General features: G+C 48.0%; 1 protein-coding gene across 1 annotated transcript in view; it reads left to right on the top strand.

Moving 5' to 3' along the window:
* The window catches only part of herc2 (HECT and RLD domain containing E3 ubiquitin protein ligase 2), a 72,787-nt gene that overhangs the window by 8,361 nt on the left and 50,513 nt on the right, over positions 1–13,913 (top strand). Inside the window, 19 exon segments of the mRNA XM_042057155.1 lie at positions 177–277; positions 2,641–2,782; positions 2,985–3,095; positions 3,591–3,762; positions 4,316–4,489; positions 5,192–5,212; positions 6,538–6,726; positions 6,956–7,107; positions 7,427–7,584; positions 8,083–8,196; positions 8,509–8,760; positions 9,037–9,230; positions 10,112–10,312; positions 11,021–11,249; positions 11,414–11,538; positions 11,903–12,081; positions 12,663–12,847; positions 13,253–13,417; positions 13,709–13,894. Of these exon segments, the coding sequence (XP_041913089.1) occupies positions 177–277; positions 2,641–2,782; positions 2,985–3,095; positions 3,591–3,762; positions 4,316–4,489; positions 5,192–5,212; positions 6,538–6,726; positions 6,956–7,107; positions 7,427–7,584; positions 8,083–8,196; positions 8,509–8,760; positions 9,037–9,230; positions 10,112–10,312; positions 11,021–11,249; positions 11,414–11,538; positions 11,903–12,081; positions 12,663–12,847; positions 13,253–13,417; positions 13,709–13,894 (3,050 nt within the window).

Here is a 13,913-nt window from a genome sequence, read left to right on the forward strand (position 1 = left end):
ACAACATTTCCCTCATATTCTCTCACCCTGTCTACTTTTTGGGAAGCCCTATTCCATTTTTTTCCTCCTAGTGCACTTAGTTTAATTGAAGCCTACTAGGAATTATGTTCATTGTCCTGGTTACCCACGTTATGCTGGTAATGGTTGTTAACGTGTGGTCATTGGTGTGTCCACAGCACTCGTCCAGTCAGTAAAGGGGTGGAGGGCCTGGCTCGGGTGGGCTCCAGGGCGGCGCTCTCCTTTGCCTTCGCCTTCCTGCGCAGAGCCTGGAGGTCAGGTAAGAAGCGTGCCTAAAATGCCCCTCACTACAGTCTTCAGCTACTCAGAACCTGCAGACACACACACACACACACACACACACTCACCATGTGGGGTTACACAGTCTGGAGGAGTCTGGCGGTTAGTTAAGCAGCACATTCAAAAGCAACGCCTCTTTCAGTCCAGGCTTCAATACTCACCGCCTGCTCCAACCACCACCCTTTGATCTCACACACACACACACACACACACACACACACACACACACACACACACACACACACACTCCTCCCAGCAGTGCTTGTTCTGGCCAGTCCTCGGAGGCCCCGTGCTTCTTTCTGCACGGCTGATTCTAGTCAGAGACGTCCGTTTAGGAATTCTGCTCCGGTTGGTTCAGTATACATGCAGTGTCCAGTGTGTATGCGAATGAGTGAGTCGGGCATATTCTATAGCTGAAGATACACGATGCTCATATTTGATTAGTGTTGCCGCCAATGTTCCTGAGTATTGTTATTCTGGCACATTCTCTTTGATGTTGGGCATCATTCTTTTTTCTGGAGGACTAATCATCAGCAGGCAAATTATCATGATCACCAATCAGAACACATGGAAGCGGTTATGTGGTTGCTCAGCAACATTGCTCAAAAAGTTGCCCCATTTATCATAACCCTAATAGCCATTAGTAAGTCCTGGGACAAACAAGCCGACTTGTTTGTTACTATTTATTGTTGTTTTGTTTTTGTCTGGACATTGCTGTCCCTGAATAAACAATGGGTGATGCTGCTTGTGAGTTAGCCATAATGATGTGTGTATGGAAGTGTGCCTGTGTGAGAGGCCGCCTGTCACCTGTTCACTAGCCACACTTGCGACTCAGCCGTGATGTGAGCATTGAAGAGGCTGTGTGTGAGAGGGTGCTCATCACCTGTTCACCCATAAAGGCCGCGTAAAGCCCCCGCTGATGAGATGCGGAGGACAGAGAGCCGCGGGGCACTGAGGATTATGTAACATGACTCTGTTTCATTACGTCTCCCCTATAGACCCTTTCAACAATAACAACAAAAACAATGCTTGAACGTTCTATTTGGGCCCCAATCTACTTCCTCTGTATTAACCCTTAAAGGTGTAGGTTTTTGAACGTTCTAAGTTCCGCAACAATTGAAGGTTCTAAAATTCTATGTTGAATTCAATGAACCCAGATATTCTTTAGAACGTTCATTTCCCAACATTCCTTCCAACATACTCCTTTAAGGGTTAAGATAACATATGGAATGTTAAAACGGAAGTCTTGTGGGGCCTTCTGTGGGGATGCTGATAATGGAACTCTCTTGAAAGGGTCCATAGCCACATAGACATCAGAGGAGAGGAGAGGAGAGGAGAGGAGGGTCTGTATGGATGGGCATGGAAGCCTTTGATGTTGGCAATTATCTGTAGAAACTTGTTTTCATCTCTCAATGTCTGAATGAATTGTCAATGTCTGAATTGGTGTGCTAATGCGAATTTTTATTTATTTTTTTTTTTTTTTATTTTTTTTTTTTTTATTTTTTATTATTAGCGATTTTTATTGGAAAGCTTTGTAATATGAGTCCTAAGTGGTTAGGGGTCTGCTCTCCCAATCACTGGGACTGATTATGTATTGATACAGTTATTGATTGGGAAAGCTTTGGATGTATTCTGGGAAAGGTCTGTGTGAGATCTAACCATCCACCACATTACAATTGCAGCTGCAAAAATACAATCGAGACAATACTTAAAACACATTGCTGGTGTGGTTGTTGAGTTTTTTTTTTTTTTTTGTTAAATAAAAATGAAATCCAAACTGATTTGCAGTGAGAGCTCTATGCAGATGTTGTTGCTGGCACAGAGCTGAGGTTGAGTTGTCGTAACTGGGTGTAGCTCGGTCGGGTTTGGGTGGGAGAGTCTGTCCCATCCCGTCTCTCTCTCCGACCCCTCTGAAACATGAGCTGCCCTCCCTTGACCCCTGGGCCGGGACTGCTCAGCAGACAGACCTCCAGAGAGAGGGAGGGGAAGGAGAGGAGGAAGGGTGGGAAACCAGAAAGAAGGCAGAGAGGAGGGAGAGGGAGAGAGACAGCTCGGTTCATTTACATTAACATTGTTTACATTACGTTAATATTTGGTCATTTGGTAGGCAGTTCCAATGCACATTCCACGTGAGTTAGAGGCTACCAAATGATGTAAGGCACTCAAGCATCTCTTTTCCATTTTATTTTATTTTAATTTAAGCTGTTATTTTTAATGCTATTGAAATGTTTATTGCTGTTATGTGTTGTAAGGTGCTTTGGATGGAAGTGTCTGATTAGGAGTGTCTGCATTTGGCTGTGCCAGATCTAATCCACCTCCTTGGCCCTCTGTGGTCCTCTGCAGGTGATGACGCTGACCTGTGCAGTGAGCTGCTTCAGGAGTCTCTGGACGCTCTGCGCGCCCTCCCAGAGGCCACTCTGTTTGACGAGGGCACTGTGTCGTCAGTTTGGCTGGAGGTCGTGGAGAGAGCCACCAAGTTCCTCAGGTCAGTCCCCCCCCCACACACACACACACACACACACACACACACACACACAGACAGACAGATGCCAGGTTGAGCAGCTGCCATCTCCATTTTGGAACCCCAACTCCTGTTGTTTTCAAATGTGCTATGATTTATCTTGGCTGGTCTCTCTCTCTCGCTCCCCCCCCCCCCCCCGCCTCTCTCTCGCTCTCTCTGTGCGCAGTGATGTTCACAGCAGTGCTAGTGCCAAAGGCCCCAGCAACATTCCCCTGCAGGACCAGCACCTGGCCTTGGCCATCCTTCTGGAGTTGGCCGTGCAGAGGGGCACCCTCAGGTGAGACTCACAGCAGAGCACACCTGAGCAACGAGCACCTGCCTACTCACAGCAGAACACACCTGACCTGAGCAACACACACCTGCCTACTCACAACACATACCTGAGCAACACACACCTGCCTACTCACAGCAGGAAGCACTCAAACAACACACACCTGCATCCTCCCAAGTCCCAACATTTCACAGCAGATATAAAACTTGCACACAGACACCTTACAGCTGATGCCCATTGTTTAACGCACACCTAAACACACACCTTACAGTGGAGTCTTATTGGGCAGCACACATCTGCACACAAACACCTCATAACTGATTCCAGTTGGACAGCACGCACTTACCAAGGGGGTGACACCTGAGAACACCTGCAATACACAGACACACAGACACACAGACACACAGACACACAGACACACAGACACACAGACACACAGACACACAGACACACAGACACACAGACACACAGACACAGGATTCAAACTCCTGTCCCCCACAGCCAGCTGCTGTCGGCGGTGCTTCTGCTGCTGCGTCTGTGGGACAACGGCACGCGGGAGATGGACAACGAGCGGTCCACCCAGGGCACCAGCGCACCCCTGCTGCCCCTCCTCCAGCGCCTCCACAACATCCACAGCAGCAAGGAGGAGCCCGTCCCCGAGGAGGAGGTCGAGGTCAGCATCTCTCTCACACTCTCATTCAGATTAGATTCACATCGACATCAACATCTTCTCATTTAGCAGACACGTTCGCTGTAGATAGAAACTCAAGCTGACAATCCATAGGGCAACGTTTTGAGTCATGCTGGCAGCAAGACAAAGGACTGGTTTCTGGTATTCTGATTGGATGATATTGAAAAGTTGTCAACTGGTAATCAAAATTCTGTCAACTGGTAATCAAAAATCTGTACAAATTTATTTTGTCAGGCTTGTCTGAATAGATTTGGTGTTCTGACTGGGGCATTTCAGATTTGGCTCATGATGAGGCTGAATGAATATTGGGGTGATATGGCTTCATTTGGTTCACTTATATCTCAACAAATCATATATTCAGTGCCTCCTCAGTCTTAATGTACTGTAAACGGTCTGAACAATATCTTGAGGTTGTAGCGTCTTTGTCGTAAGGTTGGTGTTTTATGACTGAGACTGATGTATGATGGTGTGGATAATCAGTGTTGTTCTCTGTTCATGTCAAGTAATCTGAGTCTACTCTTTGACCTCCTCTCAGATCCTGTCCGCTCCTCTGAGCCCCAACGAGAGCTTCCTGCGCTACCTGACCCTGCCTCAGGACAACGACCTGGCCATCGACCTACGGCAGACAGCCGTGGTCATCATGGCTCACCTGGACCGCCTAGCCGCCCCTTGCAGCCCCCCACAGTGCAGCTCCCCCACATCCAGCAAGGTACCGCTCACCGCTACATCTCAACTCTCACCACGACATGCATAGCCTCTATACAGCGACTTTAGTTTCCATATACACTGAGCTGTATGCACTCGTATGAGTCCGTAGATAGAGCAATGTATAGCAGCTCTATTACAGAGCAGCTTTGGCTTTTTTATACCCTGATCCGTATGTACTGTACTACTGATGCTATTGATGCTCTGCTAAGTATACTAAGAACATTAGCATTTTGCTTAGTCAACAGTATAAGTAGAACCTTTTTAACCTTTTTAGCATTTTATGCAAGGAAGTATAAGTAAAAGAAGGTGATGATTAAAGCAGTATGATATCAAGGACAAAAAAAAACATAAGACTGATATGATGGTGAAATTGTACTATTATTGTATGGGGTCTTTTTAATAATCGCAAGAAGATGTTTGGTGATCCTTGTTTTAGACTGATTGTCTACTCTGCTTTTTAGCTTGTTGTTAAAATTTGAAAGCCTTTTCCAGTGCATAGTATTCACCACCCCCTCTCTTGAGCTTGCCTTGAGGAATACATCTCTGTGATCTTTCTCTGTTTGTGCAGATATGCTCTAGCAAGTCTTTGTGATTGCCAAATAGACTGTGATATACTTGTCAAAGCATAGTGCATGCATTGACCTAATGCATGTTGTCAGTGGCTTTACTAACATCACTCTCTCTGTCTCTGTCGGCCCTGTTGGAGGACCATGGAAACATTCAGGTATTTTTCTTCACTTGATTTTATCTTATTGTGCTTCAGCCAATCTGTGACATAGACAAGACAGCAGTAGAGCTCTCATTGTAGCGCAGATTCCAGCTCCATACCATTAAGAGCCAGCCTCCCTCCCTCTATCTCTTCCTCCCTCCCTCCCTCCCTCTGTCTGTTTCTCCCTCTCTCCCTCCCTCCTTCCCTCCACCTCTCCCTCCCTCCCTCTGTCCCTCCCTCCCTCTCTCCCTGTGGACTGCCCGGGGGGAGAGATGCTGTGTTAACAGTGGGGGTGGCCTCATTGCTCAGAATCAGAATCCCAAACACAGACTCCGGCTTCAGATTCGCTCCTAGTTTAGCAGCGCTCTCTTCCCCACTAAAGGAGAAACTCTTGACTTGTAGGAGCGCAGGGACTTGTAACCGAGATGACATTTCCTAAATCTGACTTTACAACAGTATCTTGTTAAGCTCTCTTTGGGTACAGCAAGCAGAATACTGTAAAATATACATGAGTGCGCCCACAGTTCCCAAACATTATTATTAACCACTTACTACCTACTTTGTGATGGTTTCTAAAATGCCTGTCTGTGTTTTTCTATATTTTGATATTGTGGATACACATTTTGGCACATTTGACTTTGCCAGTCCATCTCAATAATGGGCTATACCTTGGGACTTTTATTGTGATAGTTTTGTAGGACATATTTGATGGAGTGCGTTACGTAAGACAGCAGTGGCCTGTGCTGACCTCCCCTGAAAGCTTTTGATAACTGCTCCCACTGGGGAGTCTGGCCCATAAAGAATTCATTCTTCTTAGCCAGCCAGCCAGCCATTCAAGCCGCTCTCTCCACTTTATAAATGGCCAGTGAATACCCCCAAGCTATGATGTTACAGGAACCAGGCTTGAAATAACAGGGGATATCAAAGGGGCTTGTCTCCGAGATTTTTCTCATCTCTCAGGAGGAGGACTATGCTATTCAGTCAGAGTGCATTTCACGTCTTGTCCTTGCTTGTTGTTGACTAAATGTTCCAAATATAATATTCAGTGTAGGTTTCATGTCTTGTCGACGAAATGTCCTAACTAGACCCCATACCCCCCCCCTTAGCATTGAATGTTCTGTCTCAGACAGCATTAAACAGATATAACCACTCTCATCAATCTGTGTAATGTATGTGAAGATGTTAAAATAATGTCTAAAAACAATTTCATTGCTATGACAACATTTCACATGTATTTGTATAGTCATTATTACATAGTGATGATGTATTGATTTATTGGACATCTACTGTCGTGATCTGATGAGTGTTCTACCATGATGTGTGTGTGTGTGTCTCTGTAGGGCTCCCTTCAGGAGGTGATCGGCTGGGGCCTGCTGGGCTGGAAGCCCTATGCCAATGTGAACGGCCCCATCCAGTGCAAGGCCCTGTCCAACCTGGGGGTGAGCCAGATCGTCTGCTCCGAGAAGGGCTTCCTCATTCTGGCCAGCACCGGGGCTGTCTACACCCAGAACTACAAGAGCACCACCCTGGTAAGTAAACTGTGTAGGAGGGTGATCCTCCAGGCTCCTCCAGGCTCTATCGGCAACGTGTATGTTTTCATCATTGTATCCACCTAGGTAGTTAATATTGCCCCCCTTTTCTTTACAAAGACATTCATGTTTCCTGTTATGCAGTGTGGACTACTCTAGCCTACTATTAGGAATAATCCTGTTTGATTGTGTGGTATTGGATACTAAGTGCATTGCGTTTATCCCAAAGGCTCCCATCCTAGTTCACGCCTTGTCATCGCGGAAGATCGTGAAGCTGGCTGGTCACCCAGACGGCCTACACTACCTGGCCCTGTCGGCCAACGGCGAGGTCTTCTCTTGGGGCTGTGGAGACGGAGGGCGTCTGGGCCACGGAGACAACACGTACGAACTGCTCACTTAGCCTCATTTCATGCCCAGTAGGCATTTTTGTGCAGTAGGGTGAATTGATGTCAAATCACTGCCTTTTCATGACCATCTATCCATTGTTGTCCCTCATAATGGATGCAGTCGGGTGCATAATCCATCTTGTAGTCAAGATGGCGTGCGTAATCGACTCTGCCAACATGACATCACGATCACTTAAGTTGTTTATTACCTATATAAATCAAATTTGCTGTCATAGTTGACATTAAATGCCATAGTCGGGTTGCTGGTATGGTACATGAGTTCGGTTTCTGTAATGTCTCACCTGGTGCTGCAGGTACTTGGAGGAGCCCTCCATGATTGCAGCGTTCGCAGGCAAGCCTGCAGGGAAGCACGTGGTGCACATTGCCTGTGGAAGCACTTACAGCGCCGCCATTACAGCTGATGGAGAGCTGTACACTTGGGGCCGTGGCAACTATGGCCGTTTGGGCCACGGTGAGTAACACACGCACACACACACACGCACACACAAATGCATTTAAGTACCGATACTTTATAGATACACACATCATAGGATCCATGCTAAATAAATTATTTGTCTGCTCGAAACGAATGTTGCTAGTCCTCCTGCAGGTTGTGTTTCAGTTGAGCGCTAGCACACCTGATACCTATAATCCATCACACCGAGATCGAGTTAGCGTGAGAAACCAGTGGAGGCATGCTTCCCGCTCAGTTCCCAAAGTGAATTAAGAACCCTGCAGCCTCGCTCTAGAAACATGAGATTGAGTTTCTCTGCTGAGCAGGACCTTGTTCTTCTTAGCGCTCTTGATTTCGCTGAATCCAACAAAAACTGTAATGCATTATAACTAACAATAAAGGACTTGCCAGACGCAATGAGAATGCGGATTTCAGAGACTGCGATTGGGACCGTCTGCATTGAGGTATTCATTTGAGGTATTGAGTTTCTGACCGTTCTGATCCATCTGTCCGCAGGCTCCAGTGAAGACCAGACCACTCCCATGCTGGTGACCGCACTCAAGGGCCTGAAGGTGCTAGATGTGGCCTGTGGCAGCGGAGACGCACAAACACTCTGTGTGACGGAGAACGGTAAACAAACACCACCATCACCCCTCACACACGAGAGAACCCTTACGCTATAAATATGGGGGTGAGGCTGTAGGCCATGTGGCTATTTTGAAAGTCCTGGAGGAGTTCTAGAAAACGAGTTTTGACGATGTAAACGAATATTAAATTGTAGAAGACATGAAAGATTTTCATTGAAATGTTATGTTTGTTACCCTACTTTTTTGGTAATTGAGTAGATGCAATGTTGAAGTTAATTGATGAAGTTGTGTAAAACCAGGTAAAAGTTTTTGAATATCTCTGGTCTGACTCCTCTTCCTGGTTGTGTGACCCCAGGCCAGGTGTGGTCATGGGGGGACGGGGACTACGGGAAGCTGGGCCGTGGCGGGAGCGACGGCTGCAAGACGCCCAAGCTGGTGGAGAAGCTACAGGACCTGGACATCGTGAAGGTGTGCTGCGGCAGCCAGTTCTCTGTGGCCCTCACCAAAGACGGCCAGGTGTACACCTGGGGCAAGGGAGACAACCAGAGGCTGGGCCACGGCACTGACGAGCATGTCCGCTACCCAAAACTGCTGGACAGTCTACAGGGTCAGCTTACAAGTCCTACAACTTTTGCTCTGAATTGCTTGTCCATATATTATTGCATCTATGCTTGGACAGTGTGTTAGGGTACACATTTTGATGATTTTCATTAGTTCACATTAACGCACATTGACATTAAGAGAAATGATAAATGTCAGTGTATAGTGTTTGGTTAGTTGGAACTGTTGATTGCTGGTATCATTTCAATCTCCTGCTTTGAATCAAGCAGGTGCACTTTTCTGCCAGATAGTAACCTTCCTCCCCCGTGCTGGTGTGTTTCAGGTAAAAAGGTGGTGGACATCGCGGTGGGCTCCACCCACTGCCTGGCGCTGACAGAAGATGGTGAGGTGCACAGCTGGGGCAGCAATGACAAACTGCAGCACTTTGACACGCTCTTCTCCAACAAGAAGCAGCCCAAGGCCCTGCCCGGCCTCAACTCCAAACACATCGTGTGCATCGCCTGCGGGCCTGGACAGGTACGCCTCACCTGGCCCACTCAACTTTTAGTTACAGCGCAGGATATTCAAATTTGCACAGGAGAGGTGATTCTATGGTTTGCACGTTTCTCGATGTTGCAGTGTATTTTGTAGACAAACATTGACATGGTTAGAAGTCATTCGCACCAGTGTGCCTAAATATTTTTTTGCACTCGCACGCCATCATTTTTACTCACATGTGCGAGTGAAATGGGCGCACTGTAGAGCCCTGTTTTAGTTACAGCGCAGGATACCGGTATTCAAATTTGCACAGGAGAGGTATTAAATCCATTGTGCTGTAGGTAGGGGATTTCCCACAGTGCCCAAACCACCAAGCCTATTTAACATGAGGCAGGATACAACCACAATGCACAGTTGGCTGGTGGCAGTTGCAAATGTGTCGCATGTTGTACCCAGGATCCGTAACGGCCCTCCGTCACGGTACCACATGTTCTACTAGTAGCCTGAATGCAACAGAAAGCACCAAAAACAAAATCACCAACAAAGCAACCTTTGTGCGCAAAAAAAATCTGCTTTACCTACAGAGCAGCCTTCGTCAGCATTTCCTTGGGGGTATCAAGCAGGGTTCTTCCTTCAACTGTGTTTTGTTGACTTAGGAAAATGGAAAACTGGAATTGGTGTTTGGGCTCTGGGCTCTGGGTGTTTTGTCATCTAATGATCGAATAATCCTCTAATTTTCATTGAACGCTTTTTCGTATATGGCACAATGCCTTCAATGTCATTAAAATAGTTCAAATTAAATATGTACACTCAAGTAAATTCATGAAAATTGAAATTGTTGATTTGTTTAGAACCATAACGTGAGGAGAAGTACTGTAATAATGATTATATTCTCTTTGTGTGTGTGTGTGTGTGTTCAGAGCTTTGCGTGGTCGTCATGTTCGGAGTGGTCCGTGGGTCTGCGTGTGCCCTTCGTGGTGGACGTGTGCCCCATGACCTTTGAGCAGCTGGACCTGCTGCTGCGTCAGGTGAGCGAGGGCATGGACGGCAGCTCCGACTGGCCCCCGCCGCAGGAGAAGGAGTGCATGGTGGTGGCCACTCTCAACCTGCTACGCCTACAGGTGAGGCGCGCACACACACACACACACACACACACACACACACACAAAATTGCGCTACCGACAACATGACCGACCGACACATGAATCACACATCACACACACCAACACAGTATTGCCACACTAGAAAATGCTCTGGAAATATTAGAGATGGGATCATTTCCTTTGAATCGCACAACGATGGCTTCTGGTGCTATATTTAGACTGCATGCATTCCTCGCAAATACCAGACAGAGGTTGACTTTCCATGGCAGTACTGGCATATTTATTTTGGCGCTAAAGATGGGGAATATGAACGTTCTACTGCATACCACTGCCTGGAAGATTTCAACTCTTGTGTTTGTGGTGATGCCAAATGAATCTTAAAGTGTTTGTTCTCTGTCTCCCTCTCTTTTCTCCTCCTCTTCCTCTCTCTTCACTCTTCCCTTGCATTCTTCCACTCACTCTCTCTACCCATTCTTTGTTCTTCCTCTCTTTCCTCCTCTCACTCCCTCCTTCCTCGCACCTTCTCTGTCTTCCTCCCTGTCTCTCTCTTCCTCTCTCTCCCTCCCTCTCCCTCCCTCTCCCTCCCTCTCCCTCCCTCTCTCTCTCTCTCTCTCTCTCTCTCTCTCTCTCTCTCTCTCTCTCTCTCTCTCTCTCTCTCTCTCTCTCTCTCTCTCTCTCTCCCTCCCCCCCTTCGCTTTTCTCTCCCCTCTCTGCGTGCCTCTCCAGCTCCATGCGGCCATCAGTAACCAGGTGGACCCTGAGGAGCTGGGTCTAGGTCTGGGCAGCGGGCTGCTCAACAACCTCAAGCAGGCGGTGGTGACGCTGGCCAGCAACGCCGGCGTGCTCAACTCGGTGCAGGCGGCCGCGCAGGCCGTGCTGCAGAGCGGCTGGTCAGTGCTGCTGCCCACCGCCGAGGAGCGGGCCCGTGCGCTGTCCTCACTGCTGCCCAGTGCAGGTCAGTATTAGCACCAACACCAGCAGCACAATTGGAACCTGCATGCACAGCTTTGATTTTACACACTGATACATTCCTTATGCACTTCATAAATGATAAATGAGGACACTAGTGCACAGGAGTAGCAAGGAATACAAGTTGATTGTGTGTGTGTGTGTGTCCAGTGTCTGGGAATGAGATGAGTGTGAGTCCCGGCCGGCGGTTCATGATCGACCTGCTGGTCAGCAGCCTGATGGCGGATGGGGGTCTGGAGTCTGCACTCAACGCGGCCATCACCGCTGAGATCCAGGTCAGTGGGACTTGCACACCCACACCCACACCTACAGCCTCCTCAGTCACAAGCCTCTGACAGTAGACAGAATTTGATGTACAACATGGCTAGTGTGTCCATCAGAACCACATTCACTTCCTGGTGAAGTTCTCTTATTCCTCTTCAGGAAGATTTAGTCGTCTTTTAGGCTTTTCTTATATTCCTCGTCCTGTGTCCCAGAACCGTAATTTCACCATCATGCTGAAATGCATGCATATATGTATTTGTATACAAAGACTGCTTCCAAGTTCAAGCGTACAGTAGGATGTTGCCGTTGTCTTGCAGCACTTTCTTCACCCTGTGAGTTGACTTGCTTCTCTATTGGTCATCTCTCTCTCCTCAGGACATTGAGGCGAAGAAGGAGGCGCAGAAGGAGAAGGAGATTGACGAGCAGGAGGCCAACGCCTCCACTATGCACCGCTGCCGCACCACCCTGGACAAGGACCTCATCAACACGGGCATCTACGAGTCGGCCAGCAAGCAGAGCCTGCCCCTGGTGCAGCTGGTCCAGCAATTACTCAGGTGGCTAAATTTAGCCCCCACGGGATGGAATGGGGTGGGAGGGGAGGGGATCTGCCCCAAGTGGGGATAGAGAGGGCATTATTTCAGGACCGGTGACAACCTGTCCCAGATAGTTTCTTGGGAGTAAGATTCGGAAGAGGGTTTACATTTCCTGATTAGAAGCACTTTGAGTTGAACTCATAAATATGATGCAAATAAATGGTATATTTAAAAAAAAGAAATTACTCCTAGTGCGACTATATTGATTCTACACTCAAGATTATCTGACCGTACAGAAACATACTGGCTGACTTGTTGTATCACTCACATCTGCAAGTTCTGCAAGTTATTCTGAAATAGTTTTTTTTTCTTTTCCCATAAAAGAAGCACTGTCCTTGAGTCTGGAGTTCTCAGGCGCTGTGCCGAGATTCAGACGTGGGCTGGACCATTTAAGATTTGAAAATAGACAATTATACATCACAGTTTTGAACAGAAATCCCCATTGCTTTTAAGCCCTGTGCATGGCTCTAAGTTCTGAGCCCACTTGGCTCATTTCTGTGTGTGTGTGTGTGTGTGTGTGTGTGTGTGTGTGTGTGTTGCAGGAACATTGCCTCGCAGACCATAGCGCGGCTGAAGGAGGTGGCGCGACGCATCTCGAACTGCCAGGACACGGAGCACGTGAGCAAGGAGCGGTCAGCCTCCCTGGACCTGCTGCTGCGCTTCCAGAGGCTGCTTGTCTGCAAGCTCTACGTGGGCGTCAGCGGCAGCACGGGCGTGGGTGGATACAGTGAGTGTCCGGCGGTCTGCACACGCACGCATCACTTCCCCAGAGCCTCAGCGCAGGCCTGACTGTGCATATGTTGCCTAGTGCTGACCAAGGCCTAGCTTCTCCGCACATTCTGACCACTACACCTGTTCTCTTACAGTCAGAAAGAGTGAATGACGTGAGGGCTATATGAAAGATGTTGTTCAGCACTTTCTTTTTAAGATTATATTTTAAAGTTTTTAATAAGGACGTCATAATCCTCACAAACTACCCTTGTGTACCTTAAGAGTGCTGTTGCTGTATGTGTAGAGTTAGAAGGCAAATTTAAAGTGATTTGAAAGCAATTTGCCTCCCTACCTATTAGCTACACTGGAGACCTTTTGGTCAAAACTGCCGAGTGACACATACTCTCTCGCTCTCCCTCAGCCTTGACCGACTCTGAGATCTTGGGTGTGGGTTCTCTGCTGAAGAAGTACATCGCCCTGCTCTGCACTCACATCGGGGACATCCTACCCGTGGCCACCAGCATCGCCTTCAACAGCCACCGCCACTTCGCCGAGGTGTCCCACGTCATCGAGGGAGACCTCACAGGTAATGCATGGATGCCGACAAACGACGACACACACTTCATGTGCACACTTCCTTCACATATGATATGTAGATGGTTATATTTCCTTACATTTATACAAAGTTAATCACAAATGCACAGGCACTGCACACTATATGTTGTGTATACAAAGATACCCACAAGCACAAGCGCCGGATGTTGTAGTTGTCTTGCATCACTTTCTGGTGTGCCTGTGAACCCCTGCACTGGTGTTTGTGTTGCTCTTGGAGTCCTGCTGTTTGGGATTGACTGCAATACTTCCTCCCGACCTGCAGGGGTGCTTCTGCCAGAACTGGTGGTGTCCATCGTGCTGTTGCTGACGCGTGATGCGGGGCTCATGCAGGAGACGGGCTCCATCCCGCTGCTTGCCGGCCTGCTGGAGCACCTGGACCGATTCAACCACCTGGCGCCCGGACACCAAAGGGACGACAACGAGGACCTGGCCTGGCCGGGACTCATGGGTACGCTGGAAGGGGGCTA

This window comes from Alosa sapidissima, chromosome 12, assembly GCF_018492685.1.
Source record: "Alosa sapidissima isolate fAloSap1 chromosome 12, fAloSap1.pri, whole genome shotgun sequence".
Classification (NCBI taxonomy): domain Eukaryota; kingdom Metazoa; phylum Chordata; class Actinopteri; order Clupeiformes; family Clupeidae; genus Alosa; species Alosa sapidissima.